The sequence below is a fragment of the Triturus cristatus genome, chromosome 3_2, assembly GCF_964204655.1.
Source record: "Triturus cristatus chromosome 3_2, aTriCri1.1, whole genome shotgun sequence".
Taxonomy (NCBI): Eukaryota; Metazoa; Chordata; class Amphibia; order Caudata; family Salamandridae; genus Triturus; species Triturus cristatus.
Genome location: NC_140584.1, coordinates 660,445,876 through 660,473,723, shown reverse-complemented (window position 1 = coordinate 660,473,723; position 27,848 = coordinate 660,445,876). Strand labels below are relative to the sequence as shown.

At 45.6% G+C, this 27,848-nt stretch overlaps 1 protein-coding gene across 2 annotated transcripts in view; it reads left to right on the top strand.

The window, feature by feature from the left end:
• The window catches only part of SLX9 (SLX9 ribosome biogenesis factor), a 525,706-nt gene that overhangs the window by 492,621 nt on the left and 5,237 nt on the right, over window positions 1-27,848 (top strand). Inside the window, exons 4-5 of one of the 2 annotated variants that reach the window (XM_085648634.1) lie at window positions 9,895-10,057; window positions 23,914-23,985. In XM_085648634.1, the coding sequence (XP_085504760.1) occupies window positions 9,895-10,057; window positions 23,914-23,985 (235 nt within the window). Of the gene's footprint in view, window positions 1-9,873; window positions 10,058-23,913; window positions 23,986-27,848 lie in introns of both variants that reach the window. The other variant, XM_085648633.1, reaches the window with a different exon arrangement.

Genomic DNA, 27,848 nt, shown 5'->3' with positions numbered 1-27,848 from the left:
GGCATTACAATGGAACAGACAAGCCAGGAGGGAGGGAGTAGGGCTGGGGGCAAGGGGGCAGGGCAGGAGCAGCAAGATAGCCATGGAGGTCAGGCAGGATGGGCACTAGAAGCAAGACACACCATGAAGAGCAACAGTGAGACTGTGATGGCATACACACAGACCATGGAGGGAAGGTGGGAGGGGGTCAGAGGCAGCTAACTGACCACACAGGGAAGGTGGGAGGGGCCATGGCAGCACAGAAGACCATGCATGGCAAGTGGGAGGGTTAGTGGCAGCACAATGGCTATGATGGGCAAGAAGGAGGGTGGAGGGGCATGCACAAAGGACGATGGAGGATAGAAGGGAGGGTCAGGACCTGTGCACAGACAAGAAAGTTCAGGGGAAGGGACCTCACAACAGACCACACGGGGCAGGCAGGAGGAGCAGTTGCAGCACAACAGACCAGGGAGGGCAGAAGGGTGTGGCAGTACAATGGACCATGTAGGACAGGAGGAAGAGGATAGGGGCATGGCATGTGGACAGGCAGGGTGGAGGTGGCAGGGACAGGTTACAGTCATCTGACAATGCTAGGCAGGTGGGAGGGGAGTGGCAGCTCAACAGAACACTCAGAGTAGATAGGAGTGGCAGGTCCATGGGACATGGTGGGCAAAAAGGATGGAGCAGGGGCATGCACAAAGACATCGGAGGGCAGGGGGAAGGAGAATAGGGGCAGCAAGCTAAGCACAGAGTTTAAGCAGGAGGTCAATGATGGGGCATAGAATTGGGCAATGGAGGGCAGGAGGAGTGGACTGGTACATCATACTAAATTGAGGGCAGTGGCAGCACATCAGACCATGCATGGCAGGAGGGAGGAGGCTAGTCCATGGATTCACACAACAGAGGATAGGGAGGAAGGGGATGGGGCAGCAAGCTAACTGTTCAGAGAAGGTGGGTATTAGGAACTTTATTGTTTTTAAAACATTGTGTCTGTGCGAACTACTTAAAATATGAACAAGTATGCAGCATATTCTCACTTTTATTCAGGAAAAAGAGGACGTTTGTGACTGTGACTCCGGGCTCACTTGGAAGAAACACCCCCTGACCCTCCACCCCCTATCGCAAAATGTAATGCCCGTGAAAAGGGTAGGTGAACACAGTGTTATATAGAACATAGTCCTGAGAGCACGATTGAAAATGAAAACTAGATATAGTGTATGGTATAAACTATGCACCAAAAAGTGTGATATAAGATGAACCGGGCGTGAAATATAATATGCAATACATTGTGCGCAATGACAGATTCATTGGAGAGCGCGAGATAGCACAGGCACTAGCGCGTGCTATGCGATATGCGCCTTGGAGTGTAATATGCACAGGGCAGTGTTGTGTAACCTAACTAGTCTCTAAAGTTGTAATATAAAATATGTGCTGTGGAGTGTAACGTTGCATATGCACTGTGACAAAGATATGGATCCCAGATTGTAATATGTATGGCATAGCACTGTGCGTTATAACATAGGCATCGAGTAAGGCACGTTAGATGGGGCAATATAACCCGTGCGAAGACAAGTGTGGCATGACATATTCACGGGGTGGTGTTACAGTGCACATGGGCTAGAGAGTGTCATAGCATATGCACTAGCTAGTGGAATACAACACAGAGGTGTGTGGCACTCGGCAGGCAATGGTGGGTGTAACACAGCATTGGGCTCTGTCAGGAGCACGCTGTGACTCTCAAGTGATGTTCGTCCCCTTTCCAGAGAGTAAAATAAAAAGTATTACACATCCGGCAGTGGATGTGTGTTTTATTAACCGTGAGGGGGGTTTCTTGCATAGTTTTGGTCGAATTTTTGTCGAATCCCCTTTGAATGGCTTGGTGTGCATGTGTATTAAATGTGCCCGTCAATAGCTACCCATGTTTGTATAAATAAACGACAAGGGTGTCTACCAGGATTAGGCACGGTAGGGCATCAGACATGTCAGAGCTTCACTAGTGGTGTAAATACATTCCACGTGGATTCATTGCATGCATAGTCGCCTTTTAATGAATATCACGCAAATCGTCATGGTGATAGGTACGTACGGTTTGTCCAGCATGTCCTAGGTGTGTCTATGAATATATATTTTTTAAAAATAATAAAAAACAGTGTCCGGCCCTGGGGATTGGGGTCAAAAAAATATAATTAGGAGACTGGCCCTGGGGGATGGGGTCATCAGGGCAAACCAAACCAAACAGCCCCCCTTCTTAAAAAACTAAAATAAATAAAAGACTAGCATCGTGCCGGAGGCCATGCCCCCTCCGTGCAGCACTCTGCAAACGCGCCCCCAACAGGCATCTCCAGTATGCGCCAGGAAGCTGCGCTGCAGCCAGGTGTTCTGAGGCCAAGCCCCTTTTTACACCTCTCTGCAACGCAGCTCTGTGGCGCTTACTGGAGGTACCTAGTGGTCTAGTTTGACCCTAGGGACCCTTAGGATTCAAGGGGACTTAATCTCTCAACTTAGAACAGCCACAGGGCGCGTTTACACAGTGGTGAAGGGAGGGGACGGGGCCTGAGGTGACGTGTGCAAACACGCACTATGGCACGTTTTAAATTGGGGATATAATTTCCCTTCAATACTGAGGGCCCCTGGGGGCTAACTAGCCCACCAAGTGCTTCCAGTAAGCGCCACTGAGCTGCATTGCAGAGAGGTGGTCCAGGCCGTGCCACTTTTTACACCTCTCTGCAACGCAGCTCTGTGGCACTTACTGGAGGTACCTAGTGGGCTAGTTGGACCCTAGGGACCCTCAGGATTCAAATGAACTTAATCTCCCAACTAAAAATGGACACAGGGCGTGTTTACACAGTGGTGAATGGAGGGGACGGGGCCTGAGTTAACGTGTGCAAAAACGCCCTGTGGCCTGTTTTAAGAGGTAGTTTTAATCCCCATGCCCTATTATATACTAGGGGCTTACAGAGGAGGTCATGCTAATCACAGGGGGACCCCAACGCATAATGTTCCCTAGTGTATGTAGGTGTTTTCACTGTATTCTAAGTGTCTTTTAACATAGCACTGGCTCTAGGACTGGTTAGTCAGACTCAGTTACCACCAGTATCCGTCTGAAAAAGTTGAGGGTACAGGATGATTTTGCAACAAGGCTTCTTTCTGCTCTTCTTTTTGTTCTTTCTGCACGTTATCCTTCTTCCTGCACTTATCTTCGTATTTGAGGACTTCTGTTGCTTCTTTCTGCACTTCTTTTGTTTCTTTCTGTGCATTTTTTCTTCTTTCTTCACATGTCCTATCTCTGTAGGCATAGTTAGAAATTAGCATTTAAAAAACCTTTGAAATTCACAGAAAAAACCATAGGTTTCAGGCACGTTATAGTTAGGAATTAGCATTTAAAAAACCTCAGAAATTCACTGAAAAAACCATAGGTTTCAGGGGTGTTATAGTTAGCTGGACTTTTCACTTGTACAAAACCATTGAAATTCCCCCGTTATAGTTAGTTCAGCTAACTATAACTCGCGCGCCCGCAATGCACTGCTGATGACGTCACATATTACATCACTCATGACATGGTCAGTGACATCACTCATGACATCACTGATGACATCTCAAATGACATCACTGATGACATCACTGATGACATCATCCTTGTGATAGAGTGGCAGACCTCCTCTCACCCTAATATAACCTTTGATACACACATTCAAAAATAGAGACTAAAATTTTCAAAACAATGGACATACCAATACCAGTTACAACAACCTCTTCAGTAATTCTAAGATCCACATACACATCCACTCATTCACCAACAGTCCTATACAGTCACTCATACATGTACTCACTCATCATATGTACTCATACACCTATACATCCTGTTACACAATGCCACTCATCCATAGAGTTACTCACACACATAGTCACTCATGCTAATAATGAATCAAACATACATTTACTTGCATATACAGTTATACACACACCACCATACTTACTTCTACGGAAACTTACACATACTTAGTCTTTTAAACAATCACTTATAGAAACACATACTTATTCATACAGGAACTCTTTCAATCTCTCACTCTCACATATACTCACATATATACACCAATAGTCACATATACTAGTTTAAAACATATGTAGTTACTCATAAAGACACTATTGAGACAGTCATTCACTCACTAACACACCCATACACACACTCATCCACCCATACAGTCCTGCACACATGCTGTGTTCAACCCATACAAACAGTGAGTCACTCATTCATGCACCTATGCACTACGTAATACCCCCCACCGAACCATGCAGACACTCAGACTGATACTCAAAAAACCAACTAATAACCTATATAGACACCCATGTAGCTACTCACCAACCCATGCAGCCACTTATACACAAAGTGAGAGACTGATACAGATATTTACATATTTAAACATTACTCACTAAGCCATGTATTCACTATGATACACTTAATCAGTCAGTTACACAATCAATTTTTCAAAAACAAATCATCCATTTAGACACTTATATACCCATTTATTCTTCCATCGACCTTGAGATATACATATATAAAACATATTTAATTTTCAGAAAAACACACATTCACTGGATGATGTAATCAGTGATGTCATCAGTGATGTCATTTGAGATGTCATCAGTGATGTCATGAGTGATGTCACTGACCATGTCATGAGTGATGTAATATGTGACGTCATCAGCAGTGCATTGCGGGCGCGCGAGTTATAGTTAGCTGAACTAACTATAACGGGGGAATTTCAATGGTTTTGTACAAGTGAAAAGTCCAGCTAACTATAACACCCCTGAAACCTATGGTTTTTTCAGTGAATTTCTGAGGTTTTTTAAATGCTAATTCCTAACTATAACGTGCCTGAAACCTATGGTTTTTTCTGTGAATATATATATATATGTGTGTGTAGATATATATGGTATGTATCAATGTGTGTGCATATACGTTTTTTTTTCTTTTTTTTACTTTATATTATAAGTATCCCAGTGCACACGCGGGACACAACAGATCTTTATTTTTAGTTAGTGTCTGCGGGGGAGCCACAGAACCCTCCAGCTTCCTTCAAGTATCCCCATTGGCCACACAGGATCCTGCAACAGGTTTTTATTTTTCTTTCTAAATTCCAATCTGGAGGGCTCACCCGGGGCAGTCCACTCCATTATTTATGTTAGGAGCCGCGATGAGAGTCCCAACGCCCTCGCGGCTCCCTGAAAGCACAGGAGCCAGCATCTTGTTATTTTTATTTTTAAGTGAGGTGCCCACCCTGGGCAACAACATGTCTCTTGTTGGGTGCTGCACAGAGAGATCCATGACCCCAACAGCCCTGCCTGCAACCATCCAGGATGGAGCGGAAGCCAGCATTGCTCCAAACCAACTGGAGCAGCTTTTCTTTGCTCCCACCAGTCAGGAGCCATTTTGTGTTTCCCTTCCCGTGCTCCTGGGCATGGAAAAGACTGCCCCAGCATTGGGGTCCCCGGGACACCGTCCCTGAGCTGGTCCCAGGTGATGGGGTCTCTTGGCCCATAAAATGTCTCTGGGAGGGGGGCCGCGCACCCCACTCCCCATTTTAGAAATTCCAGCCCCTGGGGATGGAGCTTCCAAAAGGCTCTGGGAGAGGGGCCGTGAGCCCCCTCCCCTTATTCTCTGATTTACCCCCAGGATGGGGTCCCTGTGGCCTGACAAAGACTCGAGAAAGGGGGCACATGTTATGGGTCAAAGTCTGGGAAACGATGCCCTAGAGTGAGGTAAACAGACAGGAAGTGGAGGGTGGCGGAAGAAAGGCATGAGGTGGAATCAAAACTAGACAACCTTGGTTTTCAGCAGTCTTGGCTTTCGTCAGCGCTGGTGGCAGGCTTCCAACTCAGATAGGTTTCTGCACTTATTATGTTTTTTTTTTGTTTAATTTAATGGGTGGGGACCTTACAGTTTCAAATATATGCCAAGTGTGAATACGCAGCACAGGTGTCTGCACAGTGAGCAACATATTTAGCTCTCAATTTAGTCCTGTACTTCTGCTCTTTAGGACCATTTCAGATGTGATCACCTGCACCATCATTTGAATCATGCCCCATGTTCTTTCTGAAGTTAGTAGAGATGCATCTTAACATTTAAAGATCTAGGCTGTGTACATGTCGAGCTACGTCATTATTTTATCTTACCTTTGGTTAAATGCAACACTTGCTCCTTGTTGGTTTAAGCGATGTGGTCTGTTACTTATAGAATTCACCTCTGATTTACCAGATACTTTTTTAACTCATCAGCTGATGCTGTCCGTATACATTATGCCATGTTGAAGTAAAGCTCACATTTCACTTAAGATTAAAATACCTATGTCATCGTCTGCACAAAAATTTATTTCTGGAAGCTACGATCACACTCTTAATTTGGAAAAAGTAATGAGAGGTGGCTAGGGGATTTGTTTCAGGTGTGATCAGGAGGGAGAGGGTTCATGTAACATATTTGTACCACTTGCCTTTGTAATGTCTCTTTTGTTTGTGACAAGCTGGGTTGTATTTCATTTGCAGTTCCTATTACATTGAAGAGCCTGATTCCCAGCTGTTCCTGCAAGGTGTGAGACGTTCTAGCTTCCTCAATGTTTTAAGCACCCTGTCTTTTGGGTCTTGCCTACAGACAGCTTTTAGTTGTTTGTTTTCAAAAACCTGTTGTGTATAATACCAATAATTAAAGTTAACTTTGGGTCAGCCGATTGATTATCATTGGCTGGCGTTCTTGTCAATCTTGCTTGCTTCCTTCTTCTTCTAGTTGTTATCCCTCCCCAGTAGCATAACTTCTTTATCATCCTTTTGATTGGGTGACTTGTATCCTTCTACAGCTCACATCAGAGAACTATTTTTTCTTTTTGTTTCAGCACTCCCTGGGAGTGCATGCGTTTTTATAGTCAAACTCACAAATGCTGTTTCCCCCTCACATCCCCGCCCCATACTCGCCTTGTTACTCCTTAATACTCTCAGCTCATCCGTAAAACCAAAGCAACAGAAATATTTTTGACAGTGTTTGAGCCAAGAGCAGACTTTATTGGTTTAACTTTGTTTTAACTCCTGTATTCCACATTTAGCAAGAAAGCCAAGGCTTTTACACACAAAGGTGTCATTTTTCGCGCACTGGAGGAGGGGCGGACTGTTATGTGAACTACTGCTTTGCACCAAATGGCTTCAAAGTTTGTTTCAGTTCGGGATCTTGTTTAAAATAAATTACGCCTTGACTAGCGTTTTCCTTTAAATTCAACACTTGCTTAGGCTCTGCTTCTGACAGCGGTTATTTTCTTTTCTGCTACTAGTCATCTGTGTTATTTGTAAGCTAAATCGCACATAATAAGCTTTTTAAATTGTGTTCTGTTTCTTTTGTGAAAAATATTTTAAAAACATACCATGCTATTCATAAAGAGTGGTCATATTGAATTCAGTGTTCTTTAAGATGTGCTTCCTTTCCCTCTATTCTTTGGAAGGTTTTTAGGTCTCGCCTGAGACAGCGCTTTAGCGCTGCTCTGGCGAGACTTATAGTAAGCGAGTTTTGGAAGTGCAAACAGTGGCTTTTCAGGCCTCCAAGTACAGTGCATGTGCGTCGGCCGGGCGCGCGCACCATTTGGAGGCCTGAAAGCACTCGTTTGCTTTCACTTTCGCGGGCCGTACGGCCGCTTTGATGTGATCGCGATCGCTTGTTTTTCTTTTCGTGTGCTTGTTTTTGTTGTTGTCACATTTCTTTTGAACTTTGCACCCATCTACTCGTCTACCGGTAAAACACATTGACATTTACAACACTAATAGCTCCAACGCTCAGAAATTCGACACCAATTTGCATTGTAAATGCTTGTTTTTTAACTTCGACACAAGCTGGTTTCAGGTTGATTCGCGCGATCAGTGGTGGGTGCAAATGTCATTGTGCTTTGCTTTACGGACACTCTGCTGCAGCGGTACCTGCTTACTAAGCCCATTGTCTCCCGTAGTGTCTACTAGTCCCTGCCAGTCGCCGCCATTGCATCCTCCTCCCTGACCGCGGTTGTTATTAGCGGCAGTGCTAGAGTCCAGCACCACCGCAACCTGCAATCCCCGCCGTTGCAGCCCCTGAGGCGGCGCGGCATGGACACATACTCTCCTTCCTCATTAACATTTCACCGGGCAGGCAGCCCCCGCAGAAGGATGATGGTGCCCCGCTTCCCCCAGCCCTGTCGCCTCCTCCCACGCTCCCCGAGAGTGCCCCGCTGGAGCTTGAGAAGGACGCCATTGCTAGCTGCCTGCCAGCCCTGCAGGCTGTGGTTAGGACCCCACTGCGCGCAACATTGGCCACATAAACTCCTTCACCCGGGCATACCGCTGGCCGCCACCGTGCCCTTCTGCAGGCAGCAGTCGGCGGGACCCATGGCCTGCTGGACCCCGGAGCAGCTGGTGGGGAACGTCTCCCTGAAGTTGCACTAGTAAGTTGCGCACATCCACCCCTGTCCCCTAGACCGATTACATTTCAAATGCTTGCTTTTTTTAACGAGCGTTGCGCGGCTTAACAAACGTTTTTTTTTTAAACCGCTGCAACGTCATGCTTTAACTTGCAATATTTCTCTTGTTTTTGTGTTCAACATCGTTACAATCCGCACGTTAACTTTAAAATGGTGCCCATAAACCTATTATTAGCAGTTCGGTGGCTTCTAACATAGCCAAAGGTGCTTTTTCCTTCTCCTCCTTTCCATGTGTGTAGGCAATTAAACACAAAAGGAAGGCGGTGGCCACCTTTACATCGTTGCCGGCTATGCAGCTTTTACGTCGGTTATACCTTTAAACACGGACGTCGCCGCCTTGCTTTTCTATCTGTTTACTTCTCTAACTTTCACAGCACGCTTTAGCTTTTAAAATATAAAGTTACAGCGCAGCGTGCCGCAAATGCAAAAAGCAACAAAAAATGCTAATTTCAGACTTGTAATAGGCTCTGAACTCATAACAATCACATGAACAAAATATAATTATTTTGATTAACTCTATATTGTGACACTTAAGCAAGTCCTTTATTGGTTTGAACTGCTCGTAATAGTATTTCCGGGCTTGATTCGTGACTTATGCCGTGCTCCCCAGTGATGCAGCATGCCGTGTTAGAGCAGCAGGCCCAGAGCACCCGAGGTCCGGGCCAGAGCACCCGACGCCATGAAGAAGAGCCACTCCAAATCAGCGACCCTGACCAGGCTCTTCAGGAAGAAGCAGGCCACCGACAACCTCTTTACCCCAAATCCACCCTGGATCTTACCACAGACTTCCAGCAAAGTAGACAGGAATTCCTACGTTCAGTATAACATTTATTGTAAATTCCGCCGTTGCAGTCGCAAACCGTTCTTACTTTTTAAATAACATATGCTCCAGTTTGCGTTTCAACCCTTGTGAAATTTTCTGCGGTCTCCTTCGACGGGTTTTGGTCTTAAATGATTTTCTTTTGCTTAATTGTGTTTGTTGGCCTCGGTCGTCTCCGAGCTCTCAATGTTTCTTGGTCTATGCCCAAGCAGTTAGTTAATTTCCGGTATATGTAGTCCCACTTTCATAATTAGAACAAGCATTTGCAATGCAAAGGTCTCGCATTTACGTGAGTTTGAGCTATTGGCATTGTAAATGACAATGCGTTTTATTTATGCTTCAAAAACCAAAACATAAAAGGCATTGTCATTTACAATGCCGATAGCTCAAACTCGCGTAAATGCGAGACCTGTTGCATTGCAAATGCTTGTTTCTTTTTGGATTTTTTTCAATTATTCACAAACAAGCATTTGGTTAGTCAGTAGCTTAGAATTCGCATTATAGAAGCCAGACCTATTCACTTTGCCCATGCTTGTTTCTGTTCCAGTGACTCTCCCTGTGGAAAAAACGAAAAATAATCATTAAGTGCAGTCTGTCTTCTCTCCCTATCAGAAATAGATACACTGAAGCTTGCCCAGCAAAAGCAGAAAGAACAAGCTAAGAGGAAGGCCACACCCGTGGTGGGGGACATGAGGGCACTGGTGGATGCTCTACCAGAGCTTTCTGACCTCATCACAGTCCGCAAGCCCAGGATGCCGCGGAAACAGCCGAAAACGTAAGTGGCTCTGAAGTGTGACCTCTTATTGGACTCTTCATTTGTCCTGGAAATTTCTGGAAGTTGTGTCTGCATTCATGCCTTGCATGTATATTCAAGAGGTGTCCTGCCATCGTTTACCATGCCTATGAAAAATGAATATCTTAACTGGGCCTCCTGCTTTTCTGTACCTTCTTACTACTTGAAACTTAATGCAATTTTCATGTCTAACTAACTCGTGTCTGTTCCATGCACCCGAACAAAAACCAGTGACTTTGGCCCAAAGGCTGACCATTTGCATTATTAGTCCCAAACCAAGAGCCTCAAACTCCCCTCGGCCCCTATGCATGACATGTAGGTGTGAGATCCATTGTTGCACAGTTCAATGCCTGACTTGGGTGTATAGGTCATGCATTATAGAATCTGAATTACTTGACTGGTCCCATGATTCAGTGGCATGGTTGTGTAGGTTAGGTTCCATAATTTGATAGCAAGGCTGTGTAGGATAGACTCCATGGGGCTATGGGAGAGGTGTGTGGAGTGGATTCTGAGTCTCTATGGTTTGGTAATCTAGACCGTTTTTATGACTTAAGGATATGGTTGTGGTCGCTGGTTTCTATGACTAAATGACATAGTCGTCCCTACTTCGTTCCATAACTCAGTGGTATGGTGAGGTAGAATAGATTTCATGGTATGGTAATTTGTACTGATTTCCATCTCTCATTGGTATAGTAGCGTAAACTGGATTCCATCAATCAGTGGTATGGTCATGGAACGTGTATTTTATGACTCAAATGCTATGCTCCTGTAGGCTACATTCAACAACTCTGTGGTATGGTTGTGTGAGCTGGTTTCCATGGCTCGGCAGTATAGTCTTCTAGACAGCCTTCCACATCATGAGCTAGGAGATTGCGTCTTTTGAGCCCTAGTAAGAAGCTTGCATGGCCCATTGCCATGTGTAAGGTGTCTCTGGTTTCATTCAGGCATGGCTGCTTGAGGGCGTTGCGCAGTGTCTACATTGGTCTGCACCATGTAAAACCTTTATCTAGTGCACAGGAAAAGGCTGAAGTGAAGGCACCTTTAGAAGCTTGAAATTGACAGCTTCTTCGCCAGAAGCATTCATTGTTCTTTTTGTAGTTGTTCAGAAGGGATGATCAAATTCGAAGTGCGTGGTCATCCTTTCCCTTTGGATTAAGTCCTAGATACAGGGCTTCCTTGTTGTATGTCTTTACGAGAAACTTGACCATTAGCAGTCTTAACCCCTCCTGGGTGAAAAATTCAGCCGTTCCAGATCCTGGAGCAGAGCCTGTAATGACCTGCTGGTCACTGTTCTAGTTGTTTGATGTACCAACCACTCCCTGTGGGCTGGCTCACACCCAACCCCACACCCATTCAGTACAGGAGTCACAGGGCATGTGACCCTGATAATAAAAGGGGCCGGGCGCACGTGGCCAGGGCTAGTTCTACACCCTAAGGAACCATGTCTGTGTGGTCACTACGTATGCATGGGGGCCGAGAGCCCCACGACATCACAGGGCTTACCTCACTTGTTTAGAAGGAAAGTGGTGCGGGACCTAGTTTAAAAAAATTGTGTTTAGTGATTTATGCTATATGAAGAGGCTGCCATTTTGAGATCCCAAGATATAGGGGCAGAAGGAGAAGTACGTTTGACAATCTGCGGCACTCTGTTGTGGTGGGCCTGGATTAGAGTTGAGAGGAAGAGCTGAATCCAGAAGGCAACCCACTGGTGAAGCTTCCGCTTCCATGTCACGCCTCTGGGGGAGGACATTCCGAGAGTGCATTCTACTCTTGATTTAGCGTTTCCTCGAGAAATACTTGGATTTTGTATTTCTCCCACATTTTGCAGGGTGGAGACTAGCCCGCTCGTCTATTGCAGGGCACATACGCCTCGGGGGTCGGCCCCTGTCTGCGTCATTGCGCCAAGTGCTGGGGGTTCTTTTCGGCATGAACAACTAGAAAATATATTTTTTACCTCCCACTACCCCATCCTACAGCCCCCCAGTGTGCTAAACAAGAGCGACGTCTCTCCGCGCGTCCTAATCTGAGAAGCTTTTCCAAACACTTTTTGCAGCAGACACTGAATAGGATTTGCAGGCGTCATTAATAAATAATAAAGGCCTGCTGGAATCCAATACCCCGCTGGGCCCAGAGCGTTGCTGTGAAGGTTTTTAATTCTGATTTATAATGAATGAAGCCGCCAAAGTGTAATGAAACAATGCTTGCCATTCACGAAGGAAAGAAAGGGAGCGCGCTGCCCCGGAGGAGCGCGCGACAATGGAGCCCGTTACCACGAGAATGTCCCGGCAAAGCTGGTGCTTCGCCCACAGAACAGAGGGGAACTTCCGGTCGAGGAACAAAGCCCCCCCTTATTCACGTGATTAGCGAGCACAGTTCTCCTGCCTTAAAATCATTCTGTCGAGCTAAATAAATAAGTGAAAGTTTTGTGCTGCTGAAGACCACGCAGGGATCTCCCGCGCGTTGGCATCGGCATGGTGTGTACCCAAAGGCAGTCTTGTTTGACATACAAATGACGAGTACCATGATTACAAGAAATATTCTGAGTCTGCACTGGCCTCGTCAGGGGATTCGGTCTGTTGTGCATTAGGTAAATGCAGAACATCGTTTCACCGCGAGCGAGCCAGCCTCAGAGGAGGCCAGATGCGATAAGAACACGCCCTGGCATACCAGGAGATCTGGCTTGTAATTTTAATTTCGGATGCACATAGTAATTGATAGCACTGTTGCTGACAGTCAAGTGATCTGTGATTAATTCAGCACTGCACGACATAAAATATGTATCACAAAGCATGTTTCACAATTTAAAAGCAATGTCTGTGCACCCTGTTTAACAGCATCACTCTGTATTGCGAATATTTACTAAATATAGGTCATGCAGACAGCTTCCCAGTCAAGCCAGTCCTAAAAAGGAGGAGCTGAAGCCATGCTTAAATTCCCAGCAAGCTGCAGATGACATTCAGAGGAACAACCCATCATCCCTATCCGGGGTGTAGTTAGCATCCGTGTTGCAGCTGCTGTGGCACCAGAGCTCATTGTTGTGGTGGTCAACAGGACCCCAATTAAGGCTATTTTTTAATGATCTGGAGAGGGTGTCTGGGGCATTTTCCTTCCTTGACTACACCATTGTCCCCAGTCCCAAATAGAAGGATGCCAAAGACCATAGACCAACCAAGAGAGGTAGAAGGTACAGCATAGTTAACCTGCACTGGGATGTCCTTTTCCCTGGAGAGAGGAAATTAGCAGTGGAGGCAGTAATACGACTGTTCCTTCTTCCTTCCAAAGGATGGTTATAGTTCAGGGTTCCAAGTTTTGCACTAGTTATCGCATCCACAGTTTTTCCCCTGCACAATTCATAGCCTGGTAACATCACACGCAATTTGTATGGTGAAAAAAGTGCATCATTCTGAGTTTCACACATCAGAACAGAAGGAAAGCATGCAGTATTACTGAGTTTTCTTTCATTTTGAGGTATATAACTTGGAATTATACATTAACACTGCACCTAGTAAATACCTTGCACTGCCATATTAGTGTTTTCTAGATGCAATATTAACGCACATAGTTACGGGCAACTTTGTAATGAGACTCTTAAGAGGAAGAGAAGTAGCAGCATTCCTTCTCTAGACCCAGGGATGAGGCCAAGCAAGCCTACTGGATCACTAACCGGGTCAGAAGTACCAAAGTTCCTCTCTCTGTCCTATGAATAAAGCCAGTGAAAATAAGTACTAAGATTGAGAACATTCACATGATTCTGTGCCCACGAAGTGGCCAACCCACTGAAACAGTAAGAGGTAGGATACGAGAAACTTCCCTTCCCTGGTCCCAACAAGACCGACTTGCTCATCAAAGGAATAACGGAAGCAGCAGCCATTCTCCTGGTTCTGTAAGAAAGTTCTTATTTACCCTTGCATCCTTTTGTACCCTTACCGCTGTATAGCACTCCATTGCTTCGCAGCTAGGATTTAAAATTTTTTAAAATTTCCATGCAGCTATACTTAGCTGAGCCAGACTGAGGAATTACTTAAGAAGAGCAGAAACGGCATTCCTTCCCCGCACCTAGTTAGAGCACCAAGACTGCCAAACCTGCATAGAGAATTGCCAAAAAGAAGTACAGGAGTAGAAATCCTTTTTTAGGCCCCATTGGCAAAGCTAAGCTCAAACCAGGCAATCGTAAGGCCGTGGAGAAGCAGTATTCCATCCCTACGCAGAATGAAGAGGCCATCAGGAATCTCAAGGAGCCTGAACAGAAACATTATTTCCCTAAGCCCAGTCAGAATCCCACAGCTACAAAGGGAATCACTGATAAAGAGAGTAAGAGCAGCGTTCCTCTTCAGTTTGACCTAGAAATCCATGTTGTGTAAGTGTAAAGAGGAAGAGCAAACAAACTAATCGTTGCCAGCTGAGAAGTGGAGGCTAGGCAAAGTAGTCACAGAGAACAAGAATAGAATCAAAATTTGCCTAGCATCGTGACGGTAAGTTCCATTTCTATTAAGGACACGGAGGCGAGGATTATGCTTTTATCTCTCTTCGCTTTATTACTACAGAAACTCGTAGCAGCCAGAAAGATCTTCAAAGGAATCAATAACAGTACAAAAAACTACAACTCCCTACAACCAGGGAGGAATCCAAATACATAGTCCTTCATCTGTTTCCATCGTCTTTGGTACATAGTCCCATGTTTGTCTCCTCACTTCCTCTTTCTTCGCGCAAGTCACGACATCTCATCACTGGTCCTGTTTTGAACCATCGTTTGCTGGAAAGACAAAAACAACGTAAGGTCGAGGAAAAACTCCAACGACGCATGAAATGCACAATGCGGAACATTCTACAAGAATTGTAGCAAAAGAAAGGTAACCACTTCACCAGTACCACAATAAAAGGATAAACCGATTACTTACTACCATACGGAGGGTTCGCACCACTGTGCCGCGGGAGGGATAATCCTCGCCTCCGTGTCCTTAATAGAATTGGAACTTACCGTCACGATGCTAGGCAAATTCCGATTTTATGGCAGGACCGGAGGCTTCGGATTATGCTAGTTCAAAGCTTACTTACTACTAACTGCGCCACATCCAGCACCGGTTTAAAATAGAACCTTTTGAAAGTAGAGTCCGAAGACCAATCAGCTGCACGCATTAAATCTTCCAAACGCGCTCCCATGGCCATGGCGCCCCTAGCTGAATGGGCGCCAAACTGCTTCATATCAATACCAGCTTCTTGCATGACCCAACGCACCCACCTAGCTATGGTGGGAGAAGAGACCGCTTTGTGTGGCTTCTTGAGAGCTATCAAAAGTTGTTGTTCGCCCGGAGGATGGAGTTCTAGCGTCAAGGCCTCATACGCCTTCAAACAATCCACCACACACAGTTTCGGGGTGTTTCTAAAAGCCGGGTATGAAATCGATCGGGAATGAGACTTAGTACGCTGGCCAATCGTGAAAACAACCCCTTCGGGGGAAATGGTCCGTGCCGAGATATCCAAAGCCCGGACGTCTGAAACTCTCCTGCAGAAGATCAAGCACAGAAGCATAGCGAGTTTAGAAGACAATTCCTTCAAATAAAGATGCTTATTCGGCTGCCAAGAAAGAAACAGAGTCAACACAAGATTGACGTCCCACAGGACGGAATAACGAGGTTCCGGAAGCAACGACAACCGGATACCACGCAAAAGTCTGCAGACCAACGGATGTTCCCCCAACTGGAGATCCATCTAGCGGAACATGACCCGCCAAAATTGCCGACCTGATCGCGTTTATTGAACGATACGCCAATCCTTCTGACGCCAGGCCTGCCAAGAAATTCAGGATGGGAACGACTCCTGCGACGACAGGAGCCAGGTTCCCTCGAAGACACCAACGAACCCATCTCGTACAGGCGGATCGGTAACGTTTTGTGGTGCTGTCTACCCAAGCCTTTGATAAGAGGGTCTCAGCCTGTCCCGAAAGGCCTGGCAGCGCCCACCGGTGCCGGAAAGTCGCCACGCCATAAGGCAGAGCGTCCCCTGTGTGACTAGGTGATGAGGAACTTCGTCCGGGTTCAGAAGCAGGTGAGGACACAGGGGGAGTAGGATTGGAAAATCCCAGGAAAGTTCCAGAAGAACTGGAATCCAAACTTGAGACCTCCAAAAAGGTGTCACAAAGGTTACCTCCGCCTTCTGCCGGCGGATCTGAGCCGCCGTCCTCGTTATCATTGAAAAGGGTGGAAACGCATAGCCCCATTCCACGCTCCAGTCCTGAAGGAAGGCATCCGTGGCCACACCCAATGAAGCCGCGAAGCAAAGAGGTCCGCCGAGAATGGCCCCCAAAGAGTGTTCAACTACTGGAAGATTTGAGAGTCCAGCTTCCAAAGGCTGGAATTGTCTAGATGTCTCGAGTGCCAGTCCACCACCTGATTGCTCTGGCCCGGAAGATATTCCGCCGTGACCGAGATATGATGATCCAGGCAGAACCCCCAAAAGTCTTTTGCCAAATCCGCCAATGCTCGGGATCGGGGACCCCCCAAGCGATTGACATACTGTACCGCGGAGATGTTGTCCATCTTCAAAAGGACGCAGGATTGCACCCTGTCCTTGGTCCAACATCGTACCGCAAAAGAGCCCGCTAGAAGCTCCAAGCAGTTGATATGAAGGTCTTGTACGTCCGAGGTCCAAACCCCTCTGGTGGAAAAATCCCCGCACCGAGCGCCCCAGCCTGACCTGCTGGCATCGGACTCTATGACCAGGTCTGGAACCAAACCGAATATCGCGCGTCCGTTCCATGCCTCCATATGGGACAACCACCATGCAATCTCTTCTTTGGCCTCTGCTGAGAGGGCAACCGAGTGATCGTACGACCGACCTCTCCTCAGATGGTATGCCTTGAGGCGTTGGAGGGCTCGATAATGTAGGGGGCCCGGAAAGATCGCTTGAATCGATGACGACAGGAGACCCACTAGTCGGACCAGGTGCCGCAAAGAGGTGAAAGGCCTGGAAACTGTCTGCCGTAATTCGTGGCAAATTTTTGCCATCTTCCACAAAGGAAGGCTTAATGTCGTGTGGACAGAGTCCACTACGAACTCGAGAAACGTTACAGATTGCGACGGTCTGAGAACCGACTTGGTTTTGTTGATGATGAAACCTGGTTTCTTTAAAAGAGTCACCGTCTGGTGGAGCTGTCTCGATAGTGTCTGAGGACATTGTGCCATAAGAAGAAGATCGTCTAAATACACGATCATTCGAATTCCCTTTGCTCGGAGGAACTCCACCGCAGGGTGAAGCACCTTGGTGAAGCACCAAGGGGCTGAGGAAAGACCGAATGGAAGGGCGGTGAACTCGTATACCAGATCTCTCCAACAAAACTGAAGGAACCGTCGATGGGGTGGATGGATGGGAATCACCAGGTAGGCATCCTTCAAGTCCAAGCGTGCCATCCAATCGGATGGCAGCAGGACGTCGCGGAGCAGATGGATTCTCTCCATCTTGAAATGGCGATATACTAACCAACCGTTGAATTCTTTGAGGTTGATAACTGGCTGGCGACCCCCGTCGCCTTTGTCTACCAGAAAAATATTGCTGAGAATACCTTGAGGGTGCAAAGTTGATCGGCAAATGGCTCCTTTGCGGAGCAACCCGGAGACCTCCTCGTTGATCAACTGTGCTTCTGGGAAAGTGAATGTCAGCGGTCGAGGCCGAGGGTTTCCGTAAAACTCTATATGAAAGCCATGAACGGTCCCATGCATCTAAAGTCATGGCCGCCCACGCACTTCGAAAGGTCGCTAGTCGACCCCTGATGCGAACCTGCGATGCTGGAAGAATACTTACCGCTGGAATTGCCTCCACCGGAATTGGACTTGAAACCTCTGCGGCTTCTGAAATGCTGTCCTCGCGTTGGATAGAAGTTTGTGTAATTCGCGGTTGAGTTATACTGCCCACGACTAGAGCCTTGTCCGCTTGAGGAATTTTGCTGGAAACCGCGGCAAGACGAGTGGCCCCTGCCTCGACTGGCCCCGCAGAAAACCTGCTGATTGAAAACCCTCTAAATGCTGGACTGGGCCTTGTCCAGCGAAGTAAATGTGGAAACAAATTTACCTAACTCCTTAATAAAAGGGTCACCGAAAAGGCCCCCCTGGGCCACCGCTCCTGCATCTGAAGAAGCCAGATCTCCAAGTTTCGGGTCAAGTTTAATCAACAGCGAGCGACAACGCTCGGTTGAAAGGGCGCAATTAGCGTTGCCCATGAAGATAATAGCCCGCTGGGCCCAATTTAAAAGGAATTCTGGGAAAATGGGAGACCCTGACACCTTGGCTTCCTCTGCCATGTCTAATATCTTCGTCATTGGTCCGATAGCGTCGAGGAGCTTGTCCTGACACGACAGCCAAGATCTATGTATACCCTTCCTAGGATCCTTCACGTACTTAGCTAGAAATGTGGCGATTTTAGGATCTAACTCCGGCGTGGAAGCAATCTTGTCGGGCAGGGAAGGCCTCGGACACTCGGCTCGCAAACAACCCCTAGCCTTCTGCTCAAGAGGCTTGCGGAGTCGACCCGTGACAAATCTGACTACCTTGTCGCCGGGAACCCAGGCCGCAGACCGGGGATGCATGATTTCATCAGGATTAAGCATGTCAGAGTCCTCCTTTGGTGGTGCGGAAGTAGAGGGAGTAGCAGACGGCCGCCAAGGACGTGAGGATCCCGCCTCCTCGTCCGTGTCCCCTTGGGTGTCATCATTATCAGTCCCGGGGGAAGGAGGATCTGGAATATCCTGAGGGATGTCCGCTGGAGGGGGAGCGGGGACCGCCACCGAAGCCTTAGCCAGAAACGCAGTCTTAAGACGCGCAAAGGCATCCACATCCACCCCTTCTGGGCGTTGTTCCTTGGATGGTGGGGGGCCCTCTCCAGAGCGCTCGCCGGGTGGCCCATCGATTGCATTCATGCACAATTCTGTCAGAAAGGCATTGTTCCATAGGACCAACTACCCAAATAATGCAAACATACAGCCCGATTTCACGCGATCACCGCGGGTAAACCCGCAATACGGACCCCCGCCTGGGTGTTCACATAAAATATGCGGGAAAATACAGTCCGTCAACACGGACGTTCAAGGTGAGGCAGAAAGGGAACAAGACTCGGTACTCGTCACTCTTGCAGCGCGGCTCCTCATCTGAGAAGCCGCGTCTCGAGAGCAACGAGACGAGCGAGTCCCTCTAGCGGCCTGAGACGGTGCCGCACCAGCAGGGTGTCCGGCCACGTTAGGAGCAGAAAACGTTCCCGCGGCTGGCTTAGGGATCTGAAAGGGAAACACAGCGAAAGCCTGCAAAGCTGATAACGCACACAGAAATTCAAAACAGCGCTTGCACTTAAACAACCATTATTGCAACCTGAAACAAGAAAAACAGGGAAAACAACTTAACTGGCTGCGGAGCAGCGAAGAAAGAGGAAGTGAGGAGACAAACCTGGGACTATGTACCAAAGACGATGGAAACAGACGAAGGACTATGTATTTAGATTCCTCCCTGGTTGTAGGGAGTTGTAGTTTTTTGTAATGTTATTGATTCCTTTGAAGATCTTTCTGGCTGCTACGAGTTTCTGTAGTAATAAAGCGAAGAGAGATAAAAGCATAATCCGAAGCCTCCGGTCCTGCCATAGAATCCCTATCCAGATGCAGTGAGAGGACAGTGAGACTTGTGGTCTGACTAAGTTGAAGTATAAGTGTATGAATTAATTTCCGTATAGCGTGAAGTTAGGTGGAGGGTGTACGTGAAAGGGGATATCTCTCATGGTACACTCCAGAATGGTACTGTATTGCAGCGTTTATATAGTGCTTTATATCGCTGATGGAGTTGCAAAGGAACCCATCAAAATGCATGAGGAACCTGAGTCTCCTTTAAGAGTGCAGGATTGAGCAGGATGTTGTTAATAGGCTCAGTTATATAGTTGGTGTTTGATGAGGTACTCAAGGTTGAAGTCATGTTCTAAATATGCTGTGCAAGCACTGCTATGCAAAAGCTTGAGTGTGGGGGATTAGTGTGAGAATAGACTCAGCCGTGAATGCAGAAGTCTACCTTTTGTGTTTGAATTCATTGTAACACAATCTGTGCAAACATGGGAAGAACCAGGTTTTTAGTAATCTCTGAAATACAATATGGTTCAAAATTATTCTAATTCTTGAAAAGTGGCAAGTTCCATATCCTAATGCCTGAAAATTAAATGGAGTTTTATGAAGTACACAATTTATTTACAGAAAGGACAGATAGGGGTGGAGTTAGCCTAATTCGAAGACCTTGGCAATGGTGGTAGGCACTAAGTCTGCTGTAGAAGGCGAGGTTCTGAGCAGTGAGCAGCATGAGTAGCTCGGTAGATTACTTTGCAAGTGATATGCCTAGCCATAGGTAGCCACTTTAAAAACTGAAGTACAGATGAACTGCGTGACCTGATATTAAGCTTAAAAAGAATATTTGCAGATCCATTCTGGATTCTCTGTAGCATCTAAATTATTTTGGTGGGGTGCTCCGTGGTATATACCATTGGTGTAATGTAGATGGGAGAATACTAGATTGCTAGTAGCTTGTACCTTTTGGTGGAATCTTAGTTAATACAAGACTTAATGTAGACACCTGAGCTTGTGAAATGAACCTTTGGTTACTTGATACACTTGCAAACTCAGGGAGAGGTTCATATCTAGGTCGATTACTTGATTGGAGGGCCAGTTTGGGAGGTGGACCAAGTTCTTTTGGTGAGATGGGGGCAACTGGTAGATGGTCCATTTACCTCAGGCCTGCATTTCAGTTTCTGATATGTGTTAGTTTTAAGTAAATCATTGGCATTCACTGTGGCATGGAACTCAGATTGTGTGGAAGCGATCAGCTAGCAAGCTGAGAGTGATACAAGAGGGAAGGGAGGAGGGTGCATGAAGATGGAAATTACTAGGTGGAAGGCAGGGATGTGTTCAGCAATGAAAGGGTGAGCTTAGGGTCAGCAAGGTCAGAAGAGGAATGGTTTGTGAAGGTAAGGGGGCGAAGTGAGGCACAAAGACTGGTAGATCGAATTCAATTAGGTAAGGATCTTAGTCTGAACTAGCAGAATCCTGCTGTATATGTGGGTCTGTCAGCTTTTATAGGTTCAGAATTTTAGCTGCGAAGTGATAGGTCCGGAGCAAAGCAAGCTAAACGACCAAATGGCATGTACATTTTTTTTAGGCTAGGTTCAGTGGCGGTAGGAGAATTTATATATGGTATGATATACTTTGCTTTGAGAAGCTTAAGCTCGACTACAAAAGGCAACTAGTTATTGATAGAAAAAAAGTCAGATAATTTTAATCGAGGAAGTAGTTATTTTAAGTTGCAGAGGCAACAACTTCCAATGACAATTACTTATTGGAAATTTAGCCACTGACAAATAACTTCAGGAGCAGAAATAGATGCTGCTATTGTGGGTCTGTGGGGCAATGCAGAGGAGGCTAAATGCATTGCTTTATATGTTTTATGTAGAGAATAAAGTAGTGGGCTTGTGGCTATGATCAAGGAGCAACAATGGCTAAGCCTGACAAATGTCACAATGACTCCACAGAATTGGGCCTTTGGTGACAGCCAAAGAGCAACTGAAGTGGAGCCCTGTGAAAATAATATATGGGATCACTCCTGGAGCAGTTAATGTGCATCCCTCGGGTCTAAATAAATACCATAGTGCTGGTCCGTTGAGGTCATCTCAGTAGTAACTAAAAGTGCAGTCCTAAGAGAGAGCCACCACAGTAGTGGTTAAACAGATTCATCTGATGAACAGCTAAGGTGTGTCCCGGGGATTTAAACTGAAACCACAGTAGTGGGTCTGTCGGGAATATCCAGTGGCAACAAAGGTGAAGTGCAAATGTGTAGTCCTTGAAAATGAAGTAGGGTAAATCCAGGACAAACTAAGGGGCTTCTGGGATTTAAACTGGACCACTATAGAGGGCATGTGGGGTTCACCCAGAGATAGCTAAAGCAAAACCCTCAAAAAGGAATTAGACCCCAAAGAAGCTTGCCTGTGGGGTCAGTTTAGGGGCAGTTCAGATTCGATCTGAGATTTAAGGAGAATCACAGTAGTTGACTTATAGGGTTCACCCAGGAACAAGTAAGTGGGATGTACATTTACTGTGGTCAACTCAGGAGTGGCTAAACACAGAGCACTGAGTAATGAAAAATAGCTATCACCTGTGGAAGTGTGTTGAGTCAACACATGAACATCTAAAGTGCAGCTCTAAGAATATTAGACAGGCAACACATTAGTGGGCCCTTGTAGATCTTGACAACTTGTTTGTGTGAAGGGCAGAAGACATGGGTACAGAAGGCAGGATTAGTGAAATATGTTGTGGTAGCATCTAAGAAGTAGTCTATAGTTTCCTCTGACAATACAGCAGGAATACTTTGTGGGAGCAATGTGTTAGGTAAATACAGGAGATGGTAGTTATTATGGTAGTGATGGTTAGGACAGAATGTGTGGGCCAAGTCTCTTTCTAAGCCCACTCAAGGAAGGAGGCACCTTTTACTCAAATTCCCCATCTGGATGCCTTAGGAGCAGAGATTAAGTAGGCATCATAACTAATGAACGAGTACAAACTATTTATGGAAAAGGCTGGGGGAGAAGGTACATTAAGACAGAGGAAACATCCATATTTATGTCTGCCCTAGATACAGCTTTAGTTGCCAGCCCCCTTCATCCATTAGTGGTTTCGAGGGACCTTTCTATTTCGCTTTCATTCCTCATTACACTTCCGCCATTGGCTCTTTTCACTGTTAGGAACCGCATTTTGTTTGTGCACATATGTATATGCGCCTAGAAAGTAGTCTACTTTTATTTCTTAGGTTTTAGCTTATTTTTGCATTAGGTATTTTGTTTTCCTTCTTTTTTTGTAGATAGATATGCCATCCGCCATTAGAAAGCATTTTACCTTTATTACGTTTAAACTTTTAATGCCTATTGCGTATTTTTCCAAAAATCGAAATAAAAAATATAACTACAGGTTTTCCAATACTTGTTGACATTGGATATTATTCAAAATTAAGTACCATAACACCAACCTGTAAATGGGCACCTTCGGGTCCATTTACAATTCAGTACACTTCAGGACGACTGCTGCTCTGACTATTGTAGTGGGCAAAAGAACGATGGATTTAACCCAGATCTCTTGACTGGGGGAGAATGTATGCATTGTCAGCATTCCGTCCATCATTTGTTTGTTGTAACGCTTTTCGCCCTAAGTGGGATGGGTATTCCCAGACGTGGGACCCGTGCTCACTACGCCACTGGAGTCAAGCTATCCTGGCTGATGACGGCTGATAGCCAGAAACCGGTCCTAGGATGCTTGATTCCAGTCCAGGGAAGACATGGCTTGGCAGTTCGGGCTGGTCTGTTCCCATGAGGCACAGGGTCAAGACTGATTTGCATACGGCCATGTCTAAACTGGGGTGGTGTAGTGGGCAAAAGAACGATGGATTTAACCCAGATCTCTTGACTGGGGGAGAATGTATGCATTGTCAGCATTCCGTCCATCATTTGTTTGTTGTAACGCTGACTATTGCTGGCTTATTCACTTTTACTTTTTTAGTTTAAATACACCTCTTAATTAAGTTGAACTTAATCCCAGGGTACGACGTGATACACATATTTTACTCTATGGCAAGGATCAGAGGTATTGAAACATAACTATTTTAATTAAAGGGCGCATTAGCAAACTATACACAAAATTAAAAGCTATAACATTACAACGGGCCGGTTTCAGTCCAAATAGGATTTTTGAAGAGGTCTGAGGCTTGTTCATTGCGGTGCTTATAGGAGAGATGAACTTGTGTATCCGTGTAAATAAACTGGTATCTTTTGCTGTCTTGCAGAAGTGTAAAGAAGAAGGTGGTGGAGCCCACAGACTACAGTCAGATGAAGCCAGCCCAGAAACGCCGGCTCGTGTAAGTACTAACCGAGCACGTTGCAAGTTTTGTGGCAGGTAAAAAAGATTTTGTGAAGCTGCTGAGATTCAGATCCCACATCAAGTGTGTCTGTTGAGAAATCAAATGGGATTTCTGTGTTAATAGTGGCATCGACGCCATTGCCTCACTGACGCAATACTATCTTTAGAAGGAAGCATTGTGTTTGCTCTTGCCTGTTGAAGAGCAGCCTTTGCACTATGGACGACGCCTTATTCCTATGGGTAGCAGCAGCTACAATGGTTTGCCCTTTGATACCCAGCGCACTGTCCTTACTATCACTACCATCAGTGGTCATTGGAGCAGTGAAAGGGACTAGTGGCAGCTGCCGCCAATTTTAAGTAGTAGGGCAGTGCGGGGCAGGGTGTTGGTGAATATAAACAAGCATTAGAAATGCAATAGGTCTTGCATGTTTTTTGAGTTAGAGCGTCTGGCATAGCTCAACAGCTACCGGACAGAAATTGACACTTTGCAGGTGCCCAACAGAGCATTGCTCCGTGAAACGCCTGAAAGCATAAAACGATGCTGATAGCCTACAAAATAAAAAGGCAGATAAGGAGGGACCGCAGACGTATTGGGATGGCCAACGCAACCAAACAATGAGTGAAATCGCCTTGTTGTGACCCAAGCACGCAAAGGCGGGAGAATGAGACCCAATGCACCAATAAAAACCCCGTATTTCTAAACGGCACAAAAACAAACACATGGCAATTCATGGGCATGCCAAAAGCCGATAGAGGAGATAACAACAGGTCTTGCAGACAGCGCATGCGCGCTGCCTAGGCTCGACCTAATAATAGAAAAACAACTTGCCAGCTGCACCCGCTGATGGCTACTTTCCTGTTCCTCTTGTTCCGGCAGTCGATGGGCCAAAGAATACAGGCTCTCCACCCAAGCCAGACACAGCTCTCATGTTATACCTAGCATCAGGGAAGTACTGGGATTGGCCTGAGCGGGCTGGTCTGACGCTCGCCCAGGCATAGGGAGCCTGCGCCTTTTCTCCACCCGGCTGAACAACACAGCTTGGTTGGAGAAACATAAGTGCGCATGTCGGTTTGGCTGTTCTAAGACGGCTGGCCAAACCAACATGTGCACTTAAAGTGTCCAACACTCCTCCTCCTTGCCATAGCCGTGCCTTGTCCTAGACTCCATTGGCTTCACGGCTCACACACTGATAAATAAAATGATAATAACATTATTTTATTATAATTTTATTTATCATCTGCTGGCTCTGAGGAGTGGGGCGATGCTCCTCTGCCATTACTGAGTAGCCGCCCCTGGAAGGGACAAAAAACAAAGGCCTAGGAGCCCTCTTTTATTTCTAAAGTTTCCAACTCTTGCTCTTCCCCTAGGCCTTCAAATAAACAATTCTAGATGGTTCAGAAGTGGGACAAGAGCCACCCTGTGAGGCCATTAAGGTCAAAGGGTATGTAATATCACTTTCACTACTTCTGTCATTTTGGTGAATTGACATCCATGTGTATTGCCAAATTAATGTTTATTCATCAAGCCATCTTGCTCAAGAGCAGCCTTAAAACTAGGGGATCATGCTGCTGGTGTGTTCTAGCTGGTATGGTTTCAGGTGAGCTCTGACCTTCCTCCACTGCAGTGCTGCAACAACTCATGTGCTAACGGCTTGGCACCGGTGTCTGACTAAAGTAGTGAGCGATGGAGGCAAAGGGTGGAGCAAACAAGACCATGATGAAAAGCAGACTGTTTGAAGGAATCTTTTGATGAAGAGGGCCCAACTGTGTGCAGAGATTGCTTAATACTCGGAGGTATACATGTACCAGCAGAAGCGCTCGCTCTTTACCCTCCCCCCACAATGAGCCAGAAGCCGTAGAGCCACAAAGAAGGGAAGTATGTTTATTAAATATGGTTTAAGGTTAATGATTTATTGATTTGTACACGGCCACAGCTGACTCTCAAATGCCATAAAACAAACAGCACAGTTTCCATTTCATAGAATTCTTATTGGCTGGTGGCCACCAAGCTACTTATGAGTTGCAACATAGAACTCGCGGAAGGGAAGGGGAAATGCAGGATGCCTCAGAACAGCCACGTTTGTCGCAGTGGACTGCTCTGCACAAGGGTTCATGGAGTCTCTCCGCCATTCTAGTTTTCAAAAAAGCTATTAAAAATTTCCCTTTCCAGTATGACTAAAGTATCTGGGATTGCATTGATTTTGTGGCTTTGTGCGGGTCCTGTACTAGTTTTAAACTTTTGCCCTCCCTTAAGATTCCAGACGCACATTTATTTGAACCCGACAGCCATGAGTGGCTCGAACTTTGGTTTCTATAATGCGGCCCAATTCATTGATTAAAAGTGCTTATTGTGTACTAGTTGCCACCGCCTTTTGTGGAATGAGCTGGCACTCTCAGATAAGTTGGTAAAATATGCAGTGTCGACCTAAAAAAGTGGAAATATTTACTCCTAACAGCCTATCCTATCACAGAGACTGAGGTTTTAGTGAGCCCCAGGTCTGAGTTTTGACTCGTTATGTTATCAAAATTTGCATAGTATCTTCTACTATAAATATCTCAATCTATGTGTCGACTTAGTACATTACGGAGATTTCCAAAAACCCATATTTATGGTTGTTTGGTTGTGTCTGGGTTGTAGAGATGTGTTAAATGTCTAGTGTACTAATGCTTGCTTTGGTTAATTTGAAAGTAAAATGTGATTGATCCTGTCCAAGATTTTTGTAGTGTGTTGTATGTGTGAATAGGTTTGCCTCAGCACTTTGACAGTCTTTCAACTGAGTGATTAGATGTTCATAGGGTAACCTGCCTGATTGTGTTCTTGTTTCATTTATTTATTGTTTATTCTTGGTTGATAACAACCGTACAAACATTAATTACTTTCCAATGCCAACAAGCATTGGCAATGCCAATAGGTCTGTCTTTAAAGGAATGTTGTATGATAAAATGAAGCATCACAGGTAAATAGCATTGGAAAGGATATGTATTTGTGTGGAAGCAAAGAACTGTAGAATAATATTGGTGTTGGTTTAAAAGGTCAGGTGACAGTTGCACTGTCAAGCCAGGCCTAAACACCCATGTAGGTTAATAGCTTCTCTACTCCCATCTGTGCTGCTGGCAGAGAAAAACACCATAAAGTATCTAGTTATATAAAACACTTTAACAGCATTAGAATGACATGTCTGAAAGCTCAAACTTAGGCAGCTGGATAAATGAACAAAATTATGCCATTTGTGTGGAGGTCAAGCACTTTTTTTGTGGAAGCACACACATTCTGGCCAACCAAAACATGCACCTCTCAGTTTGTGTATTGAGCCAAATCCCCTCTCTAGTGATGCTCACAAAAGGGTTAAAACGAAGTATACTTCAGTAATAAATTCTAGCAATCAATTAAATAATCAAAGTAGTCAATTAACAGTAATTATCAGTCTGGGCACTTTCCAGTTCATAATTGTTCTTAACGTAAGTCTTCGAATATCAAGGTCACATTGACATACACTTCGATCTTAGAATATTATAAAATTGACATTGTGCTTGTTTGTTCTATGTGGTTGATATCGCACGTGATTCATCCCTTTAGGGATATCTCGGTGCTGCACTGTAATTGACCAGACAAGAGCTGTTGTTGTCGACATTGAAGCTGGGGAACCGGGTTCTCGGTAGGGACGTTTAGCATCCTGTGATTCTGTGCAAAAAAAACCCAAAACATGTTTTTAGCAATTTTTAAAAAAGTTTGAAAGTGGAACAGAAACGGATATGCAGAGGGAGGGTATTCCAATGAAACGGCGCTAGATAGGAAAAAGCCCTACCCCAAAATTTAATGGTATGTGTGCGGGAAATCTGTAACAAAGCTTTATTAGAAGA